This window comes from Schistocerca piceifrons, chromosome X (genome assembly GCF_021461385.2).
Source record: "Schistocerca piceifrons isolate TAMUIC-IGC-003096 chromosome X, iqSchPice1.1, whole genome shotgun sequence".
Taxonomy (NCBI): domain Eukaryota; kingdom Metazoa; phylum Arthropoda; class Insecta; order Orthoptera; family Acrididae; genus Schistocerca; species Schistocerca piceifrons.
The window spans coordinates 414,118,673-414,143,780 of NC_060149.1; the positions used below are offsets into that span (position 1 = coordinate 414,118,673).

Sequence of the window (25,108 nt, forward strand, 5' to 3'; positions counted from 1 at the left end):
TCCAGGAGTGTATTTACTGAATGAGATACAACTTTTACGGCTCTGGAACCGCTAACGGCTGGAATGGGATTGAAATCGACGACCAGCCATGCAGATTTATGTTTTCCGTGGTTTCCCTATACCACATGGATAGTTCCTTGTAAAAGGCCTTACTTACCCTAGCTCAACCGAATGTTTTGTTAGATGATCGTACAGGAAAACCTCACTTCATCGTTACCTCGGAGATGCTGTGTCCCATCGCTTGTGCACTTCCAACTCACTTAAATCTTGATAACGTATTATTGAAGCAGCAGTAATTTAACAACTGCGCCAGAGACTTGTTGTCTTACATAGCCGTGTTAAATGCTAGAAGGAAAAGGAGCACGGGGAGTGTTAGGTATATGTAAACTGCAGTGTGCCCAGCGGTTTGTGAGCCTGTCATACATTTGTACGTGAGTTGTATTTGGCTCCAAGCAAGCATTCTCACGCAGTACCAGTCAGATTGCCTGTATGTCTTCCTCGTCTTTCATTTACGCAACGGTTCATCATTAAGGTAAGCTGCTAAACCGAAAGCACACGATAACACTGTCGAGCGACATCACGCTCTGTCTAGTAATCCTATTAGTATACATGAACGAGGCTGGAATTGAAACCACAATTATAAATCAAATGGATGCTCGGAATGTGAAGCTTATTAAGACGACCCAATATGTCGATTAGCCTTTTGACTTAATGCAGCCTCACAATAACATAAATGATATTAAATATACAATTATAAGATTTAGAAGGATCGATGGATTAGTTACAGGTGTGCAAACAGTATATAAAACTTCCCTGAGTCACTTCTCATCGACCACATACAATACAGATATGTACGTACGTCTGCTTCCTAGTTCGGTGCGTGACGAAATTACCGCGTATGGGCCAGCGTATACACTCCAGCCCTCCAATGCCCATCCTAGTTCTGTGGCGGTTGTTTGAACCTCGAAACTAGGTGAATACTGATTCACAAGGAATTCTGCACGCACTGAATGTTCGAGCGCCAAGCAGGGCTCAGTCCCGTTATATACAATTATTACTGTTTTTTTGTTTTAAACTTATTTCAAATAAAGAGTATTTTTTATCAGAGGCATTGTTCTTTTTATGTTTAAGGCATGTTCTGTGGTTACTGTGAAAATGTGTGTACATAATATGTCTATGAATTTCGGTATTTGTAGATTGAAAACAGTATTTCCTTATAAAAATGGGTTATAATTTACTACGATGTTCTTCTCTTGTTTGTATATTCTGCGAAACACAGCTTATCCCTTCATTGTTAGTGGATGTTGATTTCGGAATAATCTTGGTAGCTCATGCACGCACTGCAATTTTTCGATCTTTTTTGAATCCATTTTTTCTTACACTACATTGGTGCTATTTAAATTTCAGTTAGCTTTGTTGAAAGTTCACAGAAGAACTAGTGCTGTTGTTTCATGTGTTCCACACTCAGCATAGTGTTTAAGTATATTTATATGTTTTCCATGTAGGTTGTGAGTGTTGCCAACCTCTCAATACAAATGTTTTTGTAGCCGTGTGTGTGTGTTAGGGGGGGGGGGCTGTCAGAGGGGGGCAGGGGGGAGGGGTCGTCTCTGTGCGTGTGTGCGTACGCGTGCGCGTCTAAGTGTAATAGTAATCGATGTCAACCCTCAAACTTGAAACATTACTCCCCCAACCCTCCTGCACTCACATCTCTGCAAAACATCTAATAGATACTGTTACTAATTTACAGATTTGCACTCACTCATTCACAAACACAAACACACACACACACACACACACACACACACACACACACATACACTAACTCCCTTCTCACGTGCCTCCCAACTACTTAGCAGTGTGCACTTAGTTTGTCTTGTAGTGGTACACAGCGTGTATCCAGGTTTTGCGGCTGTTCGAAAGCAACTGCCTCCATAAATGTTAGCCAGTGTCCTTCTCTTTGAAGACTATTAAGCTACTGTGCAAGCGGGAAGTAATTGCTACTATTTGGCTACCCAAATATAGTAATAGAGGAGCTCTATTAGCAGCTTCCTGCGGGACTTACTTGCATGTGCAAGTCCTCACACGCTATACAAAATTTCGTCCGTTTATTAAGGACTGTTGCATTCCATCTAATTGCGATCAAAGGGAAAATCACGAGTCATTGAATGCAGTCAGTCATCATAATGTGCAGTTTGTCATCTGCTACTGTATTCACCCATGTCCTCGTTCTTATTCTCTACGGAAACTGAACTACAGGCCAAAGACAAGGCAAAGATATTATAACAGATTTATTACTGTTCGCATATAAGGTCTGCGTCAGAATCGAGGTCACTGCAGATTGTAAACGAGCCCATTTTCGGTAACAGGTCCAGGAACTGATCTTCCAGTCGTTGAAGGAAACATTCTGGCCTTCGCCGAAAGTTATTTAACGATTTTTCCCTCACATTTCTTCTTTCTTTTCCAGCATTTTTCCCCTCAAGTACGAGTCTGCTTTTTTCCGTATTTGGCTAATTTTATTTCATTATTTCACTTTGTGGCCGGATCCCCTTCCTTACGCCACAGTCGCCTAAGTAACCTAACAGAGGGAAGTAATCATCGCCATCTGTCTGTGACTCATGTAAACTTGGTTCTGTATGCTATTCTGTTTTAACTGTTTGTGTATAGTACCCGCTGAGGCAGAATTTGCACCCCAGCATTTGCCTGAATGAGCGTGGAAAACCGTCAAAAAACCACACTCAGGTAGGTATACCGCCACGCTCGTTCATCTGCGGGTGGATTTGCTTTGGGTATAACCTACCTCCTCGTCTCACAAGCTAGCGCACTGTGCCTTACGATATACGAGCAGGCCTCCATCAACTAATTAAATGGACTATTTTTTGTACATTACATTTTAAAACAAATTATACAAACTTAAGATACATTTTTGCCGCTATTTTTTAGAGTAAGTAATAAATACCTATTACGGTGGTGACAGAAACTCTCTGTGGTGAGTGTACTCCGTATAGTTCATCTGCGTTTCTCGGGTGCATTTGGCGCAACATCAAGTGACGCATTGCAAGTAGTATTTGGGGCTCTGTCTCTCTTGATCTGCATGACACAGAGAGAGCTGCCATCTTCTTGATGAAGAAAAAAATGGCCGCAAGAAGGAAATAAAATACTAGAAAATACTAGGGACTCGTAAAGATAATCGCATCTTTACCAGACAGCGTATTACGGATTTTTAGCAAGAGAGATGGGACTCTTCTGCCACTGACACTCGAAATTATTGCGTCTTCTCAATTGTCAGGTATATGGAATCCAGAAGAAAGAGTAAACCAGCTGTGAATTTGGAGCCTTACATATATCTAACCACATCCTACGGGAATGTCCTGCTTATGAGTCGTTAATGACAGAAGGGAGACAGCAGCATAAGGCAATCGTATCTACAAAGTAGTGAATAATGAGGTGAAATTTACCTTCAGCTTTTCACAGAGAACCAAAAGAGAGCAAGCAGGCCAACTACTGCGTGTCCAGGACGGAAGGATATGACATGCCGTGGAGGAGGGTAATGGTTCAGTATCAGGACAGGAATGCACAGAAAAAGGTTTAGTAGACCGTCAGCTTCTCCGAGTGGTCTCCGGATCCGAAGGTAAGTCTAAAAGGCGGAATGGCCCTTCAGAACCTCACTTAGTACGCAACTGGTTAAATGGCAAATACTCGCCAACGCTGTCGATTTGCTTTTGGATCCAAGAGACTCCTAAAGGTAGAGTGAAAAGGAGACTGGATCAGGAGAACAAAATGGCTCTGAGAACTACGGGACTTAACCTAACTAACCTAAGGATATCACACACATCCATGCCCGAGGCAGGATTCGAACCTGCGACCGTAGCGGTCGCGCGGTTCCAGACTGTAGCGCCTAGAACCGCTCGGCCACTCCGGCCGGCGGATCAGGAGTACACTAGCTATTGAAATCACTTAATGTTACTCAAAACACTTCCATAGAATTTCTCATCTTCTCCACGTATTTCTGTAGTAATGATGAATTTATTCCTTACTTTTACCTTTCTAATCACTCTCTCTCAATATTTATTATTGTTATTTCTCTTCCATTCTTATTACACAGAGGTGGAAAAAGTCATGGAATAAGGATATGCACATATACAGAAGACGGCAGCATCACGAATACAGGATATAAAAGGGTAATGCATTAGTGGAGCTGTCATTTGTAGACAGATGATTCATGTGAACAGATTTCTGACATGATTATCGCTGCACGACGACAATTAACAGGCTCTGAACCGCGGAACGGTAGTTGGAGCTAGACGCATGGGACATTCCATTTCGGAAATTGTTGCAGAAATCAATATTCCGAGATCCACAGTATTAAGAGAGTGCTAACAATACCAGATTTTAGGCATTACCTCTCACCATGGACAACGCAGTGACCGACGGCCTTCACTTAACGACCGACTGCAGCGGCGTTTGTGTAGAGTTGTCAGTGCTAACAGAAAAGAAAAACTGCGTGAAATAACCGCAGAAATCAGTATGGCACGTACGGCGAACATATCCGTTGGAAGAGTACCGCAAAAGTGGGCGTTAATGGGCTATGGCAGCAGACGACCGACGCGAGTGCCTTTGCTAATAGCACGACATCTCCTACAGCGCCTCCCCTGGGCTCGTGACCATATCAGTTGGACCCAAGACGACTGGAAAACCGTGGCTTGGACAAATAAACCCCGATTTCAATTGGTAAGAGCTGATGGTAGGGATTAGAGTGTGACGCAGACTCCACGAAGCCATGGACTCAAGTTATCAACTAGACATTGTGCAAGCTGGTGGTTGCTCCATAATAGTGTGGGCTGTGTTTACATGGGATTGACTGGGTTCTCTGGTCCAACTGAACCTATCAATGACTGGAAATGGTTATATTCGGCTATTTGGAGACCCTCTGCTACCATTAATGGACTTCGTGTTCCCAAACAACGATGGAATTTTCATGGATAACAGTGCGCCATTATCACCGGGCCATAATTGTTCTGGACATTTCGAGCGAATGATTTGACCACCCAGATCACCCGACATGAATTTCATCTAATATTTATCCAACGTAATCGAGGCGTCATTTGGTGCACAAAATCCTGCACCGCCAACACTTTCGCTATTATGAACGGCTATAGAGGCAGCATGGCTCAAAATTTCTGCAGGGCACTTTCAACGACTTTTTGAGTTCACGCCACGTCGAGCTGCTGCGCTATGCCGGGTCAAAGGAGGTCCGATACTGTATTAGGAGATATCTCGTGACTTTTGCCACCTCAGTGGAAGTTTCTTCTGTTACTTTTTATTAAGGTCATTTTTAATGGAAGTCATAAAGAATAAATTAATAGCTTATAAATAATTCTTAGCCAAAACAAGTGCAGCGTAACTGTCGTCCTCCAACAGTAACGAAGTAACGAGGATGTACGAATACTGCAGGCTTGTAAGTGATGGTAGGACCTGGTTCTGTTCTATGATCTCTCCTACTAGGAATCTACTTTGTTTACCGTAACGTCATTGTAGTTAGAAAATATTATGGCTCAGTGTCTCCCATAAGAAACTGAGTGAAATTCTCGTGTTGGTCATTTTTCATATTCAGTGTGTGCCCCTATATCTAGCCTAAGTTCTAACTTTCCTGTTGCATACTTGCGACAAGTTGTTACTTCTTTATGGCTTTCTCCGATTATCTGGCATTTTACTTCTTGTAAAATCTGTTATTTGACTCTCTACAGTAAGCGAAGACTTTAGTGTTATCATATAAATACTTTAAATCAGTGATAATTAACCACACTTCCCATTCAAAGAACGGCAAGGTCACACATTCAGACGAGTTTCTGTTAAGAATGTGCAGCATCCAAATCCACGTAAATAATGTGAAACCGGTAAAATGAGAATATATCGAAGTTTAAAACCGTAAACTGGTGGCTCCAACTTACTTTAATATTATTAGCTAACTGCTTGGAACTTTTCTATTAATCTACGATGAAACAGTAACGTAGGTTAGTGTTCTGATATAATGTACCCCTACGGTACATTCTAGGATATTATTACGTTTTTGCAGTAGCGCTTTAATAGACAGTACCATCTATAGAAATATGAAAATTTGTGGTAAGGAGTATGGGACCACACTGCTGAGGCCATTGGTCCCTAGGTTTACGCACTACTTAATCTAACTTAAACTAACTTACGCTAAGGACAACACACACAGACACATGCTCCACGGAGTTCTCGAACCTCCGATGGGAAGAGCCGCGTGAACCGCGACAACACGCCTTAGACCGCACGGCTACCTCGCGCGACAGCATCACTAGACCCTAAATCAGAATGACAGGGATCGGGACCCCAAATTACGTTCTCCTTAAGGTAAATTGCTCCAGGATGATTCCTCATAAGATGCCGAATGCCTGATACTACCCTGTGTTCAGTACTTCATCTCTAATAAACTCCCTTTCTTTCTTTGACGTCAAGACAGGGAATGAGAACCCGAAATCCTACAACAGGTTTTAATGGACACGTTTTTCGGTACGTTATTATTAAATGATTTTTATTGTCGCGTTAAACGTTACTTAATCAATGCTCGTTGTATATACACTATTGGCCATTAAAATTGCTACACCACGAAGATGACGTGCTACAGACACAAAATTTAACCGACAGGAAGAAGATGCTGTGATATGCAAATGATTAGCTTTGCAGAGCATTCACACAAGGTTGGCGCTGGTGGCGACACCTACAACGTTCTGTCATGAGGAAAGTTTCCAACCGATTTCTCATACACAAAAAGCAGTTGACCGGCGTTGCCTGGTGGAACGTTGTTGTGATGCCTCGTGAAAGGAGGAGAAATGCGTACCATCACGTATCCGACTTTGATAAAGGTCGGATGGTAGCCTATCGTGATTGCGGTTTATCGTATCGCGACATTGCTGCTCGCGTTGGTCGAGATCCAATGACTGTTAGCAGAATATGGAATCGGTGGGTTCAGGAGGGTAATACGGAACCTCGAACTGGATCCCAATGGCCTCGTATCACTGGCAGTCGAGATGATAGGCATCTTATCCGTACGGCTGTAACGGATCGAGCAACCACGTCTCGATCCCTGAGTCAACAGATGGGGACGTTAGCAAGACAACAACCATCTGCACGAACAGTTCGACGACGATTGCAGCAGCATGGACTATCAGCTCGGAGACCATGGCTGCTGTTACCCTTGACGCTGCATCACAAACAGAAGCGCCTGCGATGGTGTATTCAACGACGAACCTGGGTGCACGAATGGCAAAACGTCATTTTTTCGGATGAAACCAGGTTCTGTTTACAGCATCATGATGGTCACATCCGTATTTGGCGACATCGCGGTGAACGCACATTGGAAGCGTGTATTCGTCATCGCCATATTGGCGTATCACCCTGCGTGATGGTATGGAGTGCCATTGGTTACACGTCTCGGTCACCTCTTGTTCGCATTGACGGCACTTTGAACAGTGGACGCTACATTTCAGATGTGTTACGACCCGTGGCTCTACCCTTCATTCGATCCCTGCGAAACCCTAGATTTCAGCAGGATAATGCACGACCGCACGTTGCAGGGCCTGTACAGGCCTTTCTGGATACAGAAAATGTTCGACAGCTGCCCTGGCCAGCACATTCTCCACATCTCTCACCAATTGAAAACGTCTGGTCAATGGTGGCCGAGCAACTGGCTCATCACAATACGCCAGTCACTACTCTTGATGAACTGTGGTATCCTGTTGAAGCTGCGTGGGCAGCTGTACCTGTACACGCCATCCAAGCTCTGTTTGATTCAATGCCCAGGTGCATCAAGGCCGTTGTTATGGCTAGAGGTGGTTGTTATGGGTACTGATTTATCATGATCTATGCACCGAAATTGCGTGAAAATGTAATCGCATGTCAGTTTTAGTACAATATATTTGTCCAATGAATACCCGTTTATCATCTGCATTTCTTCTTGATGTAGCAATTTTAATGGTCAGTAGTGTATCTATGAGACATAGTGTCTGCTGTTAGTAACATGTAATATTCATGTAGATGGCGAAACATCTGCCAACTGACAACAATATTTATTTCTATTGCAGCTATATCATGTACTTACGCTCAGACAAGAGTCATGAGATACTTCCTAATACAATGTCAGACCTCCTCCTGCACGGCACAATGCAGCAACCCGCCGTGGCGTGGACACAAAAAAAGTGGTGGGAAGTCTGCTGTAGAGATACTGAACCAAGCTTCCTCTATAGCCATCTGTAATTTGCGAAAACATTGCTGTTGCAGGATATTGTGGACTAACTGACCTCTCGATTATGTCCCATAAACTTGCGGCGGGATTCATATCGGATGACCAGGGTGCCCAAATTATTCGCTCTAACTGTCCAGATGTTCTTCAACCCAGTCGCGTTCAAATGTGGTCCGGCGACGTGTGGAACTGTCATTCATAAGAATTCCATGGTTATTTGGGAACATAAAGTGCATAAGTGACTACAAATGGTCTCCAAGTAGCCGAAAATAACCATTTCCAGTCAATGATCGGTTCTGTTGGACCAGCATAACCATTCCATTCCATGCGAACGCAGACCATACCATTGTGGAGCCGCATCATCTTGTACAGTGTCCTGTTGACAACTTTGGTACGTGGTTCGTGGGATCAGCGCCTCACTGGAACTCTACCATCAGCTTTACCAACTGAAATCGGTATCATCCGACCACGCTACGGTTTTCCAGTCGTCTAGGATTTAACCGATATGATGAAGAGCCCAGGAGAGACACTAGAGGCTATGTCGTGGCGCTAGCAAAGGCACTCGTGTTGATCGTCTGCTGCCACAGACCATTAACGCCAAGTTTGGCCGCACTGTCGTAACAGATACGTTCGTTGTAGTCCCACATTGATTTTTACGGTTATTACATGCAATGTTACTTGTGTGTAAGCAGTAACAGCTCTAAGCAAACGCTGCTGCCCTTTTATACCTTGTGTACGCAATACTACTGTCATCTGCATATGTGCATGTGGCTAAACCATGGCTTTGTCATCATAATGGATAACAGTTAATCACTTTAAGACATTCCACCGATGCAAGATGTCGTAAATATTATGAGACGTACTATTTAACGTGGTCTTATTATAACTCAACGAAATAAACGTCCTTGTCAGCTTTATCACAGGGGCTACTAACGTAGTGATCCGTCGATAAATAGCGATGAACATAAAAACTGCCACCATAAGTGTGGTGTGAGTCCGTGTGTAGAAAGTGGAACTGAGACAGACGCAACTCAATACAGCGACGGTCGAGCGTGGCCGACCGCTCCTCTCGACCAGTTCGCCAGACGAGCCCGCCTGTGAATACACATCTTCAGAGAGACAAAAACAGCACTGTTTTTTCCGTGGGGGAGTGAAGTTTTTACGGTGTGGTGGACTACGGTACATGATTTTGCACTCAGAAGGTCGCGCTTTCACATGGCGGATGCCTCGCGGACAGTATTAATTATTCGACAAAGCCTAGTGAAGTCCGGCCGCAGAGCAAATTAACTTTATAACGTAACTGGATGCATTCTTTTTCCAGCTCTAACTAGTGCATGTTTTTGCCTCTGTCTCACAATGAATTAATAGAAAATGACGCTGGAAATATCCACGTGGAGCGTAACAACAGCTTCCTATTACAAATATTATATTCATTGGCCATAAGGGGGAGAAAAGCATGACATTGGCAACTTAGGAGGCGGTGAAACGTGATAACAAAACCTTGTATTTCAGTAAATCGATTACATGTAAAGTATGGAAAAAAGGATACGACGCCAAATGAGTGGGATCAAGAAGAAGAAATGAGAAGGAGGAGGAGGAAGAGATTAATGTTTAACGTCCCGTCAACAACGAGGTCATTAGAGACGGAGCACAAGCTCGGATTAGGAGAGGACGGAGAAGGAAAGTGGCCGTGCCCTTTCGAATGGACTGTCCCGGCATTTGCCTTAATCGACTAAGGGAAATCACGGAAAACCTAAATCAGGATGGCCGGGCGCTGCTTTGAACCGTCGTCCTCCCGAATAAGAAGAAATGAGATGATCATAAGAAGTACTGGACTTAACGATATTCAGAAATGTAATATGAGACATCATTTTCTAGCATATTGTTAAGAGTAACTCATCTAGTTTTCACAGCTTTTGTCACACAAAATTATCCTTCATTGACAATCAAGTTCACAGAAAAGTTATTCTATTTAAAGATTTAGGCTGTAAAAGGTACCAAGTTAAACGGATCATCACGTGTGAACGGTAGTAGGCAACTAGAAAAAGAGCGCACTACAGTTGATTTTTGCGGCACCATGGGACATCGGAATCCAAAAGACAAGTGGTTTATTTAGACACAGCGTACAATTTTTGCATGTTACAGTGTAAATAAATATAGTCATCGTTGTAGTGTGCTATGAGTCTTGTGGAAAAAAATGGAGATCAACATTTAATTTCAGAATGAGTCTTTCGCGCCACTAAAGATTGAAACCAACCCTTAGGCTATGCACTAAAGAGTGAAACCAACCCTTAGGCTGTGGCTAGCCTCCTTTACTCCAGGAGAGCTAGCCCAAAGAGGTACGCTCGAGATCTTTTGTTATGTTTTTGAAGGACAACAGTACTGGCGGAAAAGAAGCTTTCATTTACTACTGGGAATAACTATTCAGAATCACACTTCATTTCTTTGTTTATTTTGTCATAATTAATTTCGTGAACGAGCACTTAAGTCAAAGGTTCTATGTCTGTAACTAGGGAGCAGACACATGTTAGATGTTCTGATTCTTGTGTGTGCCGAGTAATACGATGACAGCTTACGTCTAGCTTCAACAAACATGGGCACCTAGTAATAGGGGTTAGGCCTTGAAACTAGTTGAGGTCAAACAAGGAAATATACTTACGAGCCAAAACGTTATGACCACCTGCTTAACAGCTTGATTGTCCGTCTTTGGAACGAAATACATCACTGGTTCTGCGTATCAGGGATCCGGCAGTTTGTTGGTAGATTTGTGAAGGTTTGTGGCATTAGGTGTCTATGCAAGGGTCATGTAATTCGCGTAAATACCGAGCCGCTGATTTGTGTAAGCTGTGATGGCGCCCGATAGCGACCTAGATGTGTCCCGCAGGATTTACATCAGGCGAATTTGGTCTCGGAGACATCAATGTGAGTTCACTGTAATACTCCTCAAACTAATGTAGTACGAAACTTCCTGGCTGATTAAAACTGTGTGCCCGACCGAGACTCGAACTCGGGACCTTTGCCTTTCGCGGGCAAGTGCTCTACCAACTGAGCTACCGAAGCACGACTCACGGCCGGTACTCACAGCTTTACTTCTGCCAGTACCGGGCAGCTGTGAGTACCGGGCGTGAGTCGTGTTTCGGTAGCTCAGTTGGTAGAGCACTTTCCCGCGAAAGTCAAAGGTCCCAAGTTCGAGTCTCGGTCGGGCACACAGTTTTAATCTGCCAGGAAGTTTCATATCAGCGCACACGCCGCTGCAGAGTGAAAATCTCATTCTCTAATGCAGTACGGTTATGGCTCCGAGACACGGACGTCTATACAGTTGAAGGTTGACATCAAGCATGAAGGGATGCAGGTGGCTCGCAGCTGCCACCGTGCCTTCGATTCCTACCACAGGACACAGGCAAGCTTAAGAGAATACCTTCCATAGCATTATACTGCTCCCACCAGCTTGCGTCCGTGGCACGCTGCACGTTTCGAGTCGCCGTTCACCTCGATGACGCCGTTTGTGGAGACGACTATAAATCTAGTGTAGCAAAAATGTGATTCACCCGAAGAGCTGAGAAGTTTCCATTATTCGACGGTCAAATCCAGATGGTCCCGTACTCACTCCAATCGTAACTTACTATTTCGTTGTGTCAACAAGTGAACACGTAAGGGTGGTCTGCTGTGGAGCTCCATGTTCAACAATGTACGATGAATGGTGTGCTCCGAAACACTTGTGTGTGCACCATCATTGTGCTCTTTCGGCAGAGATGCCATAGATCATCATCTATCCTGTCCGTCTGCTTAGCACGGTTGTAACATGTTCGCCTCCCATTCGCCGTTTCCGAGATGCTCGTTCACTGTCTCTGCATAATAATAATCTACCTTTTGTCAAAGTCGTCTATCTCAAGGTATTTCCCCATTTGGAGCCCATATATTCGCTACGGTGATCCCCCGCCAGTGTCTGCTCCACTTACATACTTTTGTTACCGCGTCACGTGCCTGAAACGCTACCAGGCGGTGTCAAACGCCACGGTGGACAGTGGTTATAACGTTTTGGCTTATCAGTGAAAAACAGTAGCTGTGGAACAGTTATTTCTGGAAATATTTAAAGATATTGACCCACAAAAATTAACCTCTGTACAACTGGTGGAGATTGTTTGAAATGTAACACTCACAAATAGTTCAGCCCAAACTTATGAGAGTACCGAAGTGTACGCTGTAGCTACTTTCGTCTCATTCTCTCCCAGGCGAACACTAGCGAATGGTGCTATACTTTTAGGGCGTTAGTTTGCTTTGCCGCCGGCTGCAGTGACCGAGCGGTTCTAGGCGCTTCAGTCTGGAACTGCGCGACCGCTACGGGCGTGGATGTGTGTGATGGCCTTAGGTTTGTTAGGTTTAAGTAGTTCTAAGTTCTAGGGGACTGATGGCCTCAGATGTTAAGTCCCATAGTGTTCAGAGCCATTTGAACCACTTTTTGCTTTGCCAGGTGATAAATACTAAAACTCATCATGTTTGAAACTGATTGTTTGAGGGTAATCTACTAATTGAGATTGAAACTTTGTGTCGTATCGGGAGTGAAACTCAAACACTTGCTTATCACGGGCAATGTGTTTACGCATTATGCAATTCTGAGAACAGTGAGTGACATCTGCAAAGTATGTAGGCCTGTAGGGGAAGATCTACGCATTTCGAACTTAGAAGAGTGCAGAAGTATACTACTGAAGACGTTTTGTGAGAGCTGCTTGAACTCCAAAGTCGGCAACATTTCACATCAGATTCAAGGGTTCAATTTTTACTGGTAGTCCACCATGGAGTCTTAATCTATCTGGAATTTGTATAATCGTCACACTGTAAAGATCCAATTTGTGAAATTTTTTTAACATTACACACTAATTTATTTACTTCAGCTATAAATACAAGTGTTGAGAAGTCTTTTCAGAAAGTGTTTGGCTGGAGTGCAATCTTATACGAAAATGGAACGTGGACGATAAGCAGTTTTGAACTGTCGAGCTACAGGATAATGCCGCAAAGATAAGATGGGGAGGTCGTGTTACTAATAAAGATGTAGCGTATCGAAATGGTGTGAAACTTATGGCACATCATGAGTAAAAGTTTATAGGATTCATCTTGGACCATCAAGGAATCGTCATTTAGGCAATGGAGGAAAATGTGGGGGTAAAAACGGTAGAGGAATATTAAGACTTGAATACAGCACTTAGGTCAGATATATGTAGGTAGTAATAGTCATGCAAAAATGAAAATGTGCAGAGATGCAGCAAACCAAAATACGGCTTGAACGCCACAATAACATGATAATTACAATGTACTGTTCAAAACGAGAATACAATGTTCATATTCTTAAATTCCAAAATTCTCTGATGTTCTCAACATGTGGTGAACAGAGCTGAAATGAAACTGTACAGGGAAGGACAACGGTTTGCCCCCTTATTGTGTCCAGGCGGAATGCCATCCCAGGAGAATGCAGGGGAGAGGCAAGCAACTGTGTCGTGAAGTGCGCCGCTCCCCAGGGAGACTCCCACCCCAGGGAGACAACTTTTCCAGAGCTGGCCAACTCCGGCGAGGTGGCAGTGCGACGCTGTGAAATACAGACCCCTGTGGCGAGCAAATCTGCTATCATGTCAGGAAGAGCCGCCTGCACTGTGTCTCTCACTCTAAGGTCCCGTCTCTTACATTCAGCTTCTGCATAAATTCTACAGAATATTGGTTTTCTGAAATCGTGAGGTAGAAATCTACGTAAACCACGTAAAATATGTTCAACTAGCTTTGTTTTTCACCCGCTTAACATATTTCTTTATTTACCGTTTGATAGTAGTCGTATTTTATGCGTTTCGTACGAGCTACCTGAACAGTATTTTATCTCTAGCGTATAGCTATTTTCACAAGATGCTGTTCATTAACAAATCACGTTTTTACTTACATTCTATGTACCAGCTCTTTAGCACGAATCAAAGACATCTGCTGATAACACTCATGTAATTATCCGTATAAGAACCGTCGTAATCAGTATATGAATTTTGATGTTGTGCACTCGGTAAAGTCAACGTCCGTTGCATCCGTAGGTTATTTGTGAGTTGTTGTTACCATAGACTATACAATTTCATTTCTGATTTTTTTCATTCGTATTACTGAACTATCTAGAACAAAGAAACATACTTATCGACTATAGGTTTACAAGAATATCGGTGAAATTTTCGATGACTTTTTCTTATGTCTCCCTTTTAGCTCCATATAATGTCAGGATGTTCCGCCATATAAGTTAAAATTTTTATTTCGTCTAAATTATTTAGCAGGTTGACATTTTAGGCGGCGTGAAGAATTGATAGGCATTATTTTATTTGTGTGTCTGTGTGTTTTTGTTCTTTAAGGTGCAACTAACTGAAAATTGGTGGGTGAAGTGAGTTTATAATGTTATGAGAAAAAGAAAGCAGTCACATTAACTGATACAGAAGTCTATGCGCTAGATATTAACGTACTGTAAACGCATTTTGTCTTCTTTGATGCAGATGTCGCTCAAGATGAGCGTGGGGTTGATACTGCTGTGGCAGTAGCGTAAAAAACAAAAATATTTATTCTACGGAGCGTCTTACGTATAACTATATACCTTCCAGTACAATATTTCTGGAAATAAGTGTACTCACGGGACATAATAGGGAAGGAAACATCGGTCTCAAAATATTTACTACGACAATGTTTCTTGAGACAGAGCACACACAAGGATTGGAAAAAATGGGAAGGACATTTTGTCCTCCTCGCCTGAACCATCACAACATTTAATCGATTTAGAGAAATCACAAAATATTTAAATATGGGCAATCGGGCGGAGATACCCAGAACGGCAACCCAAAACTACTGCGCCACATCTCTTGGTCAACGAAATACGTCGGACGAGATGCACTGGCCTAAAGGGCAGGTACATTAACACATAAAGAGAGTGTTTCTTCCCCAGAAACAACATCTTTCTTTGTCTAGAAAAGACGTTTTTATCTTGCTCTTAAAAGTCATGTAACTTAGTTTAGAGTCTCCTTATAATATAACGTCTGCTACTACAAAATGAATGGATCCCCTCTGGTTAGGATGAATGCAACGAATAGGAAATTTCAAAATTCTTAAGTGTCCATATTGATGAGAATTTTAATTGAGAAAAGCACGTTTTGGAACTCCTGAAACAGCCTGGGTAAGCCACATTTGCACTTAGAATCACTGAAAATCTTGGGTAGAGAAAAACCAGTAAGTTGACATATCGTGCACATTTTCATCCAGTTATTTCATATGGATTAATTTTCTAGGCTAACTCAAGTTTAAGATAGAAAGTCTTCATTGTTTATAAATGTGCTATAAAAATAATATGCGGTGTTCACCATGATCATCTGGTAGACATCTTTTTGAAGAGTTCTGCATTCTGACTGCTGCTTCACATTACATTCATATTTATTACCTCATAAAGTTTGTTGTAAATAATACACTGCAGTTCGAAAGGGACAATTATGTACATAATTACAATACCAGAAGGAAAAGTTACATCCTTCACTCAACATTAAGGCTGTATTTTTCAAAAAATGTTGTGTACACTGCTGCAACTAAAGCTTTTGGCCACTTAACCAGTGACACAAAATGCCTGACAGCAGCAAAATAAAATTTGAAAAAAATTGATAATGTTTCTCCTTGATAACTGCTTCTGTTCCGTAGAAGAATTTCTGTTATTGTAATGTGTAAAAACGTGGGGTGTAGGAGTTACTAACTCTCATATGTATGTTATGAATGAAAAATTTTACAAAATTTTAGTATGTAGCCCTATTTATAAATTATTTTGGAGTGTGAATGTAAAATGACCCGCTCCACATCATTACGATACATTGTGCAAAATGATCCATGGAACATCAAACTAACTAAACAACTAAACAACAGTCAGGCAGCAGTAGCCGGCCGAGACACAAGCAGCAGCAGGGAAGTAACCGATTTTGTGACTTTTACGAGTTCCTAATCATAAGCGAATTTGATAATACCATCTGTGTGCTTTAATAATTAAGTTTCTTGAGTTTCTGCATGTTTATTTAATATCTAATAGCCATAGGTCTCTCGTTTTCGTTTGCGTCGGAAAGTAAACCTATTTTGTGACATATTACAAATTCCTAATCAGGGGCGAATTATTTAGTTTCACCTGACTGCTTCGGTAGTTAGGTTTTTGAATCTCTGCGTATTAATCTAATTTATTAGACACAGTTTGCGCGTTTTCGTCAGGGTCTACAGTAGAGTCGCGCAGCACTTGCTGATAGTCCGTTTATCTGCAAAGTTTATTTTTCCAGAGTCTTTAGTTTGAACAGGGTCTGCGATTGTTGTGTGCAGACGCAAGCAGAGTTGGTGACACTTTACTCTCAGCTTCAGGCTGTGATGGTTTCGGTTACACAGCCCGAAGCCGCAGTGGATGGGCACCACTGTTGTAGGCCGGCCGTGGGGATCCAACGGACGTCCAGCACGTCAGAGTCCTACGATCGGTCCTCACCGGTAGCCAGCACAGTTACTGCACGCACTGAGTCTGGCCCCTCACCTGTGGTCGAATGGGCCCTGGGGCGTAGCAGGCGGCGAAAGGCTTCCTAAGCGGCCGCACGTAAGGCCTCCCCGCTTTGTCTGACAAACAGGTTCCAGGTGCTGTCTGTGGCTGACATTGTCACTGAGCCAGAGCCTATCGCCTGTCCTGTTACAGAGGAAACCTCTCAGAGTGCAAGATCCGGACAATCACAAAGGGTGGGATTATTGATAGTTGGGAGCTCCATCGTTAGGCGCGTTATGCTGTCCCTTAGGGAAATCGCTGCCAAGAAGGGAAAGAAAACCAATGTGAACTCCGTCTGCATACCAGGTGGGACATTTCAGATGTGGAATGGATCCTCCAAGATGCTATGAAGAGCACAGGCTGCAGCCAACCGCAAATGGTTGCTCACGTCGGTACCAATGATGTGTCTTGCTTTGTATCAGAAGAGATTCTCTCTGGTTTCGAGGGCTAACAGAAGTGGTAAAGGCTGCCAGTCTTGCTTGCAAGATAGAAGTAGAACTGACAATCTGCAGCATAGTCAACAGGACCGACTGCAGACCTTTGGTACAGAGCCGAGTTGAAGCTCTGAATCAGATGCTCAGACGGTTCTGCGAACGTGTAGGCTGCAGATTCCTCGACTTGCGCCAAAGGCTGGTTGGGTTTCGTGTTACGCTGAATAGGTCAGGTGTCCACTATATGCAGGAGGCGGCTACACGGATATCAGGTGCTGTGTGGAGAGAACTGGGCGGTTTTTTAGGTTAGAGTGTCCTGGGGAAACACAAGAAGGGCTTCAGTCACAAAGGGTGCAGGCCGAACACAGGAAGAACGAAGGTACAGAAACCATAGGTATAACAGTTGTAAATTGTCGTAACTGTGTGTGAGTGTGTGTGTGTGTGTGTGTGTGTGTGTGTGTGTGTGTGTGTGTGTGAAATCTTATGGGACTTAACTGCTAAGGTCATCAGTCCTTAAGCTTACACACTACTTAACCTAAATTATCCTAAGGACAAACACATACATCCGCACAGTGCATGACTGTAGCGCCTCAGACCGCTCGGCTAATCCCGCGCGGCCGTCGTAGCTGTGTTGGGATAGTACCAGAGCTCCGAGCGCTAATAGAAAGCACTAATGCTCAAATCGTCTTAGGCACTGAAAGCTTGCTAAAGCCAGAGATAAGCTTAGCCGAAATTTTTGCGAAGAACCTAAGGGTGTTCCGAAAGGATAGGCTAAATACGGTTGGTGGTGGCGTGTTTGTTGCTGTTAGAAGTAGTTTATCTTGTCGCGAGATTGTAGTAGATAGTTCCTGTGAGTTGGTATGGGCAGAGGTCATTGTTGGCAAAAGTATTAAAATAATAATTGGATCCTTTTACCGATCTGCCAATTCACATGATACTGTTGCTGAAAGGTTCAAAGAAAACTTGAGTCTGATTTCAAACACGTACCCGACTATTACGATTCTAGTTGGTGGTGACTTTAACTTACCCTCGATATATTGGTGAAAATACGTGTTTAATTCCGGAGGTACACTCAAAACATCATGCGAAATTGTGCTAAACGCATTCTCTGAAAATTAATTCGAGCAGCTAGTTCATGAGCCCGCGAAAATAGTAAACAGTTGTGAAAACACACTTGACCTTTTAGCAACAAATAATCCTGAGTTAGTAACGAACATCAAAACGGATACAGGGATTAGTGAGCACAGGGTTGTCGTAGCGAGATTAAATACTGTAATCCCCAAATCCTCCAAAAAAAAAAAAAAAAACGAAAAATATACCTATTCAAAAAAACTAGATAAAAATTCACTTGACGCCTTCCTGAGAGACAATCTCCACTCCTTCCAAATTAATAATATAAGTGTAGACCAGATGTGACTTGAATTCAGAGAAATAGTATTGACAGCAATTGAGAGACTTATACCAAACAAATTAACAAACTACTGAGCTGATCCTCCTTGGTACACAAAACGGGTCAGAACACTGCTGCAGAAACAACGAAACAAAAGTGCCAACTGTAAGCAGACGCAAAATCCCCAGGATTGGCGATCTTTTACAGAAGCTGGAAATTTAGCGCGGACTTCAATGCGAGATGTTTGTAACACTTTCCACAACTAAATTTTGTCTCAAAACCTGCCAGAAAATCCAAATAGATTCTGGTCGTATGTGAAGTATGTTAGCGGAAAGAAACAATCAGAACCTTCTCTGCGCGATAGCAATGGAGATACTATCGAAGACAGTGCTGCCAAAGCAGAGTTACTAAACGCAGCCTTCTGAAAAGCCTTCACAAAAGATGACGAAGTAAATATTCCAGAATTCGAATCGAGAACAGCTACCAACGTGAGTAGCGTAGAAGTAAATATCCCCGGAGTAGTGAAGCAACTTAAATCACTTAATAAAAGAAAGTCTTCTGGTCCAGACTGTATACCAATTAGGTTCCTTTCAGTGTATGCTGATACATTAGCTCCACACTTAACAATCATAAACAACCGTTCGCCGTCCCACGCGAGTTTTCTACAAAAATCCACTACTTCATCCTTCTGTCTGTAGTATCGCCACACATTTATAAAATGCAAACTGTCCTGCCGTAACACAGCAAGCGTTGAACTAGTAGAGTCTAGGACAGAGTGAGCGGCAGTTTTAAAATAACAGTCTGGTCTTATAGCTTGTGCGGATACTTCCGTCGGAAAAAAAATCGCAGTAGTGTAAAATCATAGTCGAAAACACTCGCAAACCAACATAAACGTCATAAAGTTTGATTTATAGTACTTTCTAAAGAGATAAAATTGAAAGCTATTTTAATTTCTTAAATGTGATTGGAAATTCCGAAACACGTTAAAACACGTGATAGATCTGTTTCATGCTTTTAACTGAACACCAAGAAACGTTCGCATCTTCAGTTCGTTCCTTCAAATAACAAGACAGGTGTTCAGTACGTTTCCGTTCTCCCCATATTCTGTAAAACCGAGTGTTGCTATTTAGATATTAGGTTCTGTAAACTCTATATCAAGTCATGTCAAAAACATGAAAGAGTGGTTTAAAAATTAGACTGTCTGTTTATTTTAATGTAGTGTTCACTTTCACATCCGCTACGAATGTAAAAATTGTAATTACCTTTCGTTTTTATTTTTAGGGAGTGTTTACTTGATGGTCCACAAATGAAATAAATAGCAGGGCAACTGTAGACTACCTCAGCTCAAATGGCATTTGCTCAGGTGTTTTGCATTATCTATACTATATATCCCTCAGGTCAATATCTCTCATGATGTAGCTCGTCGTGGACGCAAAACGGAATCTACAAACCATGACAGCTGTGATGCAAAACTAATTTAATGTGGGCCTTCTGACACAAAGCGGTGATCTGTATGCTGCCTGTAGCACTCAATTTTCATAATGTGAGAGTTTGTCCAAAGTGGCGCTAGCGTTAAGTAACTATATTCGTGTCGAGTATATCCGAATCCTGGTCCCCTCATCCCCACAAACAAGATTTAAATATGCCACGGTTTCCCTAAATTGCTTAAGGCAAATGACCGAAGGTTCCTGTGAAAATTTCAAGGCCTATTTGCTGCCCTATCTGTGTACAAAATCCCCTTGAACTCCGTTTGTGATGATCTTGTTGGTGACGTAAACCTGAACCCTAATATTACTTCAGTCTTTTAGAAAAGTGATTGATTTTTCATTGATATAAACACCATGCAACTGTTTTTGGTGTTGTGTACAGCATAAAGCTATGAAACATTTGCTAGAATTTCTCACTCTGGTGTAAATTAATTAATTAGGAAATTCAAAAAGTCACATGTTGGTATATGGACTTTTCGAAGTATATGATAAAGTAGATAAAATGAATTTATCATATTAAGTACTAAGCGCTTATATTTTTCTGTTCATTTGCAATCAACAAGAAATATTTTTCGCGCTTGTTGCTGTCGAGAACAACAAATGTTAGAAAAGTATTTTTGTAATTTCAGAATCACAGACCATCGAGGACTTCGGGGCGGCGCTACATCTGATGAGATCGGACTTGGAACACCTGCGCTCAGTCTTCATGGCTGTGGAGAACGGCGATCTGGGAATGCTCAAGAGTCTTGGAATAAAGGACTCAGAGCTGGGCGACGTAAAATTCTTCCTGGAAAAGCTCGTCAATACCGGATTCTTGGACTGAAGTGACCTACCGTGTCACAACAGTGGCTCCCCACCAGTGTTTGGCGTTTCTCAACCTCACCACAAGCTAAATTTTCCTCTATATACTGTTTCGAAACATACTTAGACTCCTATGCTTCACGTATTAATAGCCTGCTGTAACTCATGAAACATATCTTTAAATTAGTTGTCTAATATTCTCCTCTTCAGAAAATTGTTACAATGTGTAATACATAGAGTTATAAAAGTCGTTGAAAATTATTTTACAAATAGAGGTCGTAATAAATCACCATGCATGATTATAACAGTTTCTATGCTTTTACCTTTTCATAATTAATGTAACATGTAGTGGAAAACAAAACTGTGTGGGACTAAGGTCATTTCACCTTGTTATTTACTTTATAATAAAGGTGTATGCGGTCCAGTCTTAGAATATATTTCTACATTGCAATTTTATTGTGAAAATGTCCCTATTGTATCTCGGGTTGAGAAACACTGACGTGGTGTTTTATGCCAGAATTTGAAGTACGCACCATGTTGCACACATTACTGCAATAATGCATTTCGATTACCCAATGTAACCAGAAATAGTACGTCATAGAGGTCAAGAAGGTGAACAATAAAAAATCCATGTCAGAAACACATTCCGTCATGAGATGTTTGTTTCACACAGATAAACACATCCATACCATATGAAAGTATCGCCAGAACAGGATAAATTGCTTTTACCTCTTTGTATTGTAAATGTTACCATAGTTCGGTGATGATTTTGGAAAACATCCACCAGCCAGCACTACATATTCTATTTGTTGTAGTTTTATACACGTAGGAATGAGTAATGTGATTAACATGCTGAACACCACATCTAAAATTATATAACTGCGTGGTCCTTCTGCACTGAGATACTCTACTGACAGGTCACGTAACTGATTTCCTCTCTGGTGCGTATTACTAAGATTGTCAATGATATTTCTCTTATATTGTATCAGTCGTTTTCTTCTACACTGGAAAAGGGTGTCCTAATGATTTGATACACTTAAGGAGTGACCTCTGCCAAAGTTGTCACGCTTTGTAAATATGGCATAATGGAAATGTCTTAGTTTCCTTGTCTCCATGAAGATCTATTCAAAATAACTTATCGTCTAGTAACGTCTATCAATATAATGTATCATCCTAATCATCCATTGTCTGGAAGTCTACTCAAGTTCACAATTATAATGAATATCTTTGCTGTGGCCATTATGTGTGTAGTCGTTCTTAGTAACTAATGTGTATCTAGATGTCACGCTTATCGTATCAGAAATATGTATTAAGTGCATGCATGTGGTACCTTCTAACTGTACAGTTATAGCCTTAATTCTTCATGTCATTTGAACATAACTGTAAAGGATGTGTAGTACAAACGTACATGAATCCTTCTGTGTGAGTAAAGACACATGAAATAGATCACTGGAATGTTTCTCTCTAGAGTAATATCTCTAGCCATGGTAATGTTCCCTTTGCGTAGAATGACAAAGCTTGAACGTGAAACAAGCATGTTCATTTTATTGTGTTCTGGCTGTGATTTGTAGAACAGGAAGAACTGAAATCGCTACCATAAAGTAGCATATTTTACGTTATGTACAATTTGGAGAATATTCTCAAAACATAAGAGAGGAACATTGACTGCTAACCATGTAGAGCATGTATCTTAACTGTAAATTCGTGTAGAGTTACTTTTGTTTAGGAATGTCATGTTCATCAAATCTTTTGATTTTAAGAATTTTTCTGTAAGGACAATACGTGTTCTGTCAGAAAAAACTGGGAATTTGATATGATATTTCAAACTGAAAAGTGAATGTATCACAGTCTTTATTTTTTACTTTGCTGTAGTTCCGCAACACAGAAAGTTTAAAGCAGTAGATGTAACGTAGAAACTAGACACCTCACATTTTCTTTGCTTCATCAGCTCTACACTGTGTCTAATAATTTTAATGAAAACTCGGCGATTTACGTTACATGTTACATGATTAATTGTGAAAATCTGAAATTTAACCACTATGATACAATTCCGCACATTACCTCTATTAACAGAAACTGTATTGACTCATGTTCGTAATAACATTCAAATCGCATTAGGAGCTAATCCAAGATATCTTCTAGCATTAGCTGTTATCCATTGATCCTGTGTGCTGTTAACTACATAGTTAACCAGCCTTGATCTCCCACATGAGTGAAAGATTTGAGTGAATATGCGACCCATTTTACCTTCAGGGAAAGAAAGACAGTTTCCAGTCTTTTGGATAACCAAACTTGATCCATACCCAGCGTATGTCCTTTATGAAATGTATAACCAAAGGAGAGCTGCTTACTACTAACCTCAACTGGCAGTAGCCAGATACTTATAATAATGTTATTTTGGTTTGGTATTTGAAGGTCACTCTTACGATAAACTGTACTGTATCTCCAATTAATTATAAAGTGACTGTATATATGTGTGCTTGTTCTTCGATGTTATTTCTTTTCCACTTGTAATTTATTGAGTGTACTGGCACTAACAATTATAAGCCAATGTATGTAGATAAATGTATTCTAATTATAACATGACTAATGACTATATTTCAAACGAACCTTAACTGAAACTTTCGTAGGAAATGTGTGTATCATTCTTTAAAAGATAATCTATTTATTAACTAGCCTGCTTGTGCTGTGTTGAATCCATAAATCATCACCGTAAGGAAATAACTTCCTTTCAGGATTGAATCAAGACTGGCAGAAGTAAATATGTCAGAAGCACTGTTTTAATTAATCAGAAGATGGAATGAACATGATTTTACGTATGTATATTTTTGAAGTTTTTAATTCAAATCTAGATAACGACCTGACACAATCCAACATCTAGTACATTGCGTAATCTGTGTACTATCCCTCTTCTGATTTAGAATTTTATTGATGAACAACAAGGCACTAATTAATTTTCTAGCTCCTTACTCTGTCTTCCCCTTCCCAGCACATACCAAACACATCTCAGTGACGTTTTCGTATCATTCACATATGGCGTTTATGAATGGAAATGCTGTTAGCAGGATTCTACTTCGAAGGTACTTGGGTGCATGGAGAAATATCAATTTAGATTTAATTTAAAATAAAACCAACATATAAAATATATTTTTTTTGAAAATAAATCGTGTAATATGCTAAAATTATTCTGAACTCATTTATATTTCTAATTATAAACAGAATTGGGAACAACATTAATTCCAGTTTTCCTCCAGTGTGTTTAAAAGTGTTTGCAAGATGATGTCTGTTGTAAATTTCACATTATGTGTAACACGAATATTCAGAATTCTTAGTAACGATTAAATAAGGACATTTAAGATTTGAAAGGGATGTTATAAATGAGAATAAATAATACAAAACATTTTCCACAATATTTAAATTACATATAATTGTCAGTTTTGTTCATTGTGACATTTAAGTCTTATGAATAAAGAATCTAAATTTTTAGCAAATGCGCTAGCTCTGCTTCCTTCATGTATTCACTCAGTATTATCCTCATGTGTCATCAGTCATCACTGAAGTTCTGGACTCTTGCAGGAAATTGTAAGATGGTAAAAAGGATGTATCATTGGGTGAGAGAGAAACAATATATTTGCTGCAGGTGGCGTCAAGTTAGTAGAACCCCTACCCACAGTGTGTTGGTGCGGCGTGTAGGACGACGAGACTAGCTAGTAAAAAATTTCTGTTCAGAAAATGTCCATGGCTGAAGCCAAAATCATTGAAATGCTAAGCTTGTAGGCAGTTTGAACAACACAAAACGAATGATTGTAACAGAGGTTACAAATAAAATTTTCTGGATCATGGAAACCAAGTGTGTCCCAACGTAAATATCGAGAACAGTTATGGGTTCAGATAGTGCGGTTTTATGGCACTTAGTCGCGTCTTACGCCTGTATTTTTCGTTCTGTTAAATCTGCAACTGTTTCAATGATTGCTTGCCAAATTCTTTCCTGCCAAGAAATTCGACGCACCACGAAGCAACTACCTAAATGGGACAGAAATCACTAGATGTGATTTACGTGTACAGGCAAGCAAATAATTATAGTTTCAGAAGAAATGGATTACTTATTCAAGAGAAAAAGCTTCACGAACTGAGCAAGTCAGTAACGAGTTCGTCCACCGCTAGCATTGATTAACAGAGTTG

At 41.2% G+C, this 25,108-nt stretch overlaps 1 protein-coding gene across 2 annotated transcripts in view; it reads left to right on the plus strand.

Annotated features, from left to right (window-relative positions):
* LOC124721594 (IDLSRF-like peptide) overlaps window positions 1–24,309 on the plus strand; it is a 220,561-nt gene extending 196,252 nt beyond the window's left edge. For both annotated transcript variants that reach the window (XM_047246644.1, XM_047246645.1), the window contains exon 4: window positions 20,755–24,309. In XM_047246644.1, the coding sequence (XP_047102600.1) occupies window positions 20,755–20,948 (194 nt within the window). In that variant the 3' untranslated portion in view covers window positions 20,949–24,309. The remainder of the gene's footprint in view (window positions 1–20,754) is intronic.
* The last annotated feature ends 799 nt before the right edge of the window (window positions 24,310–25,108 follow it).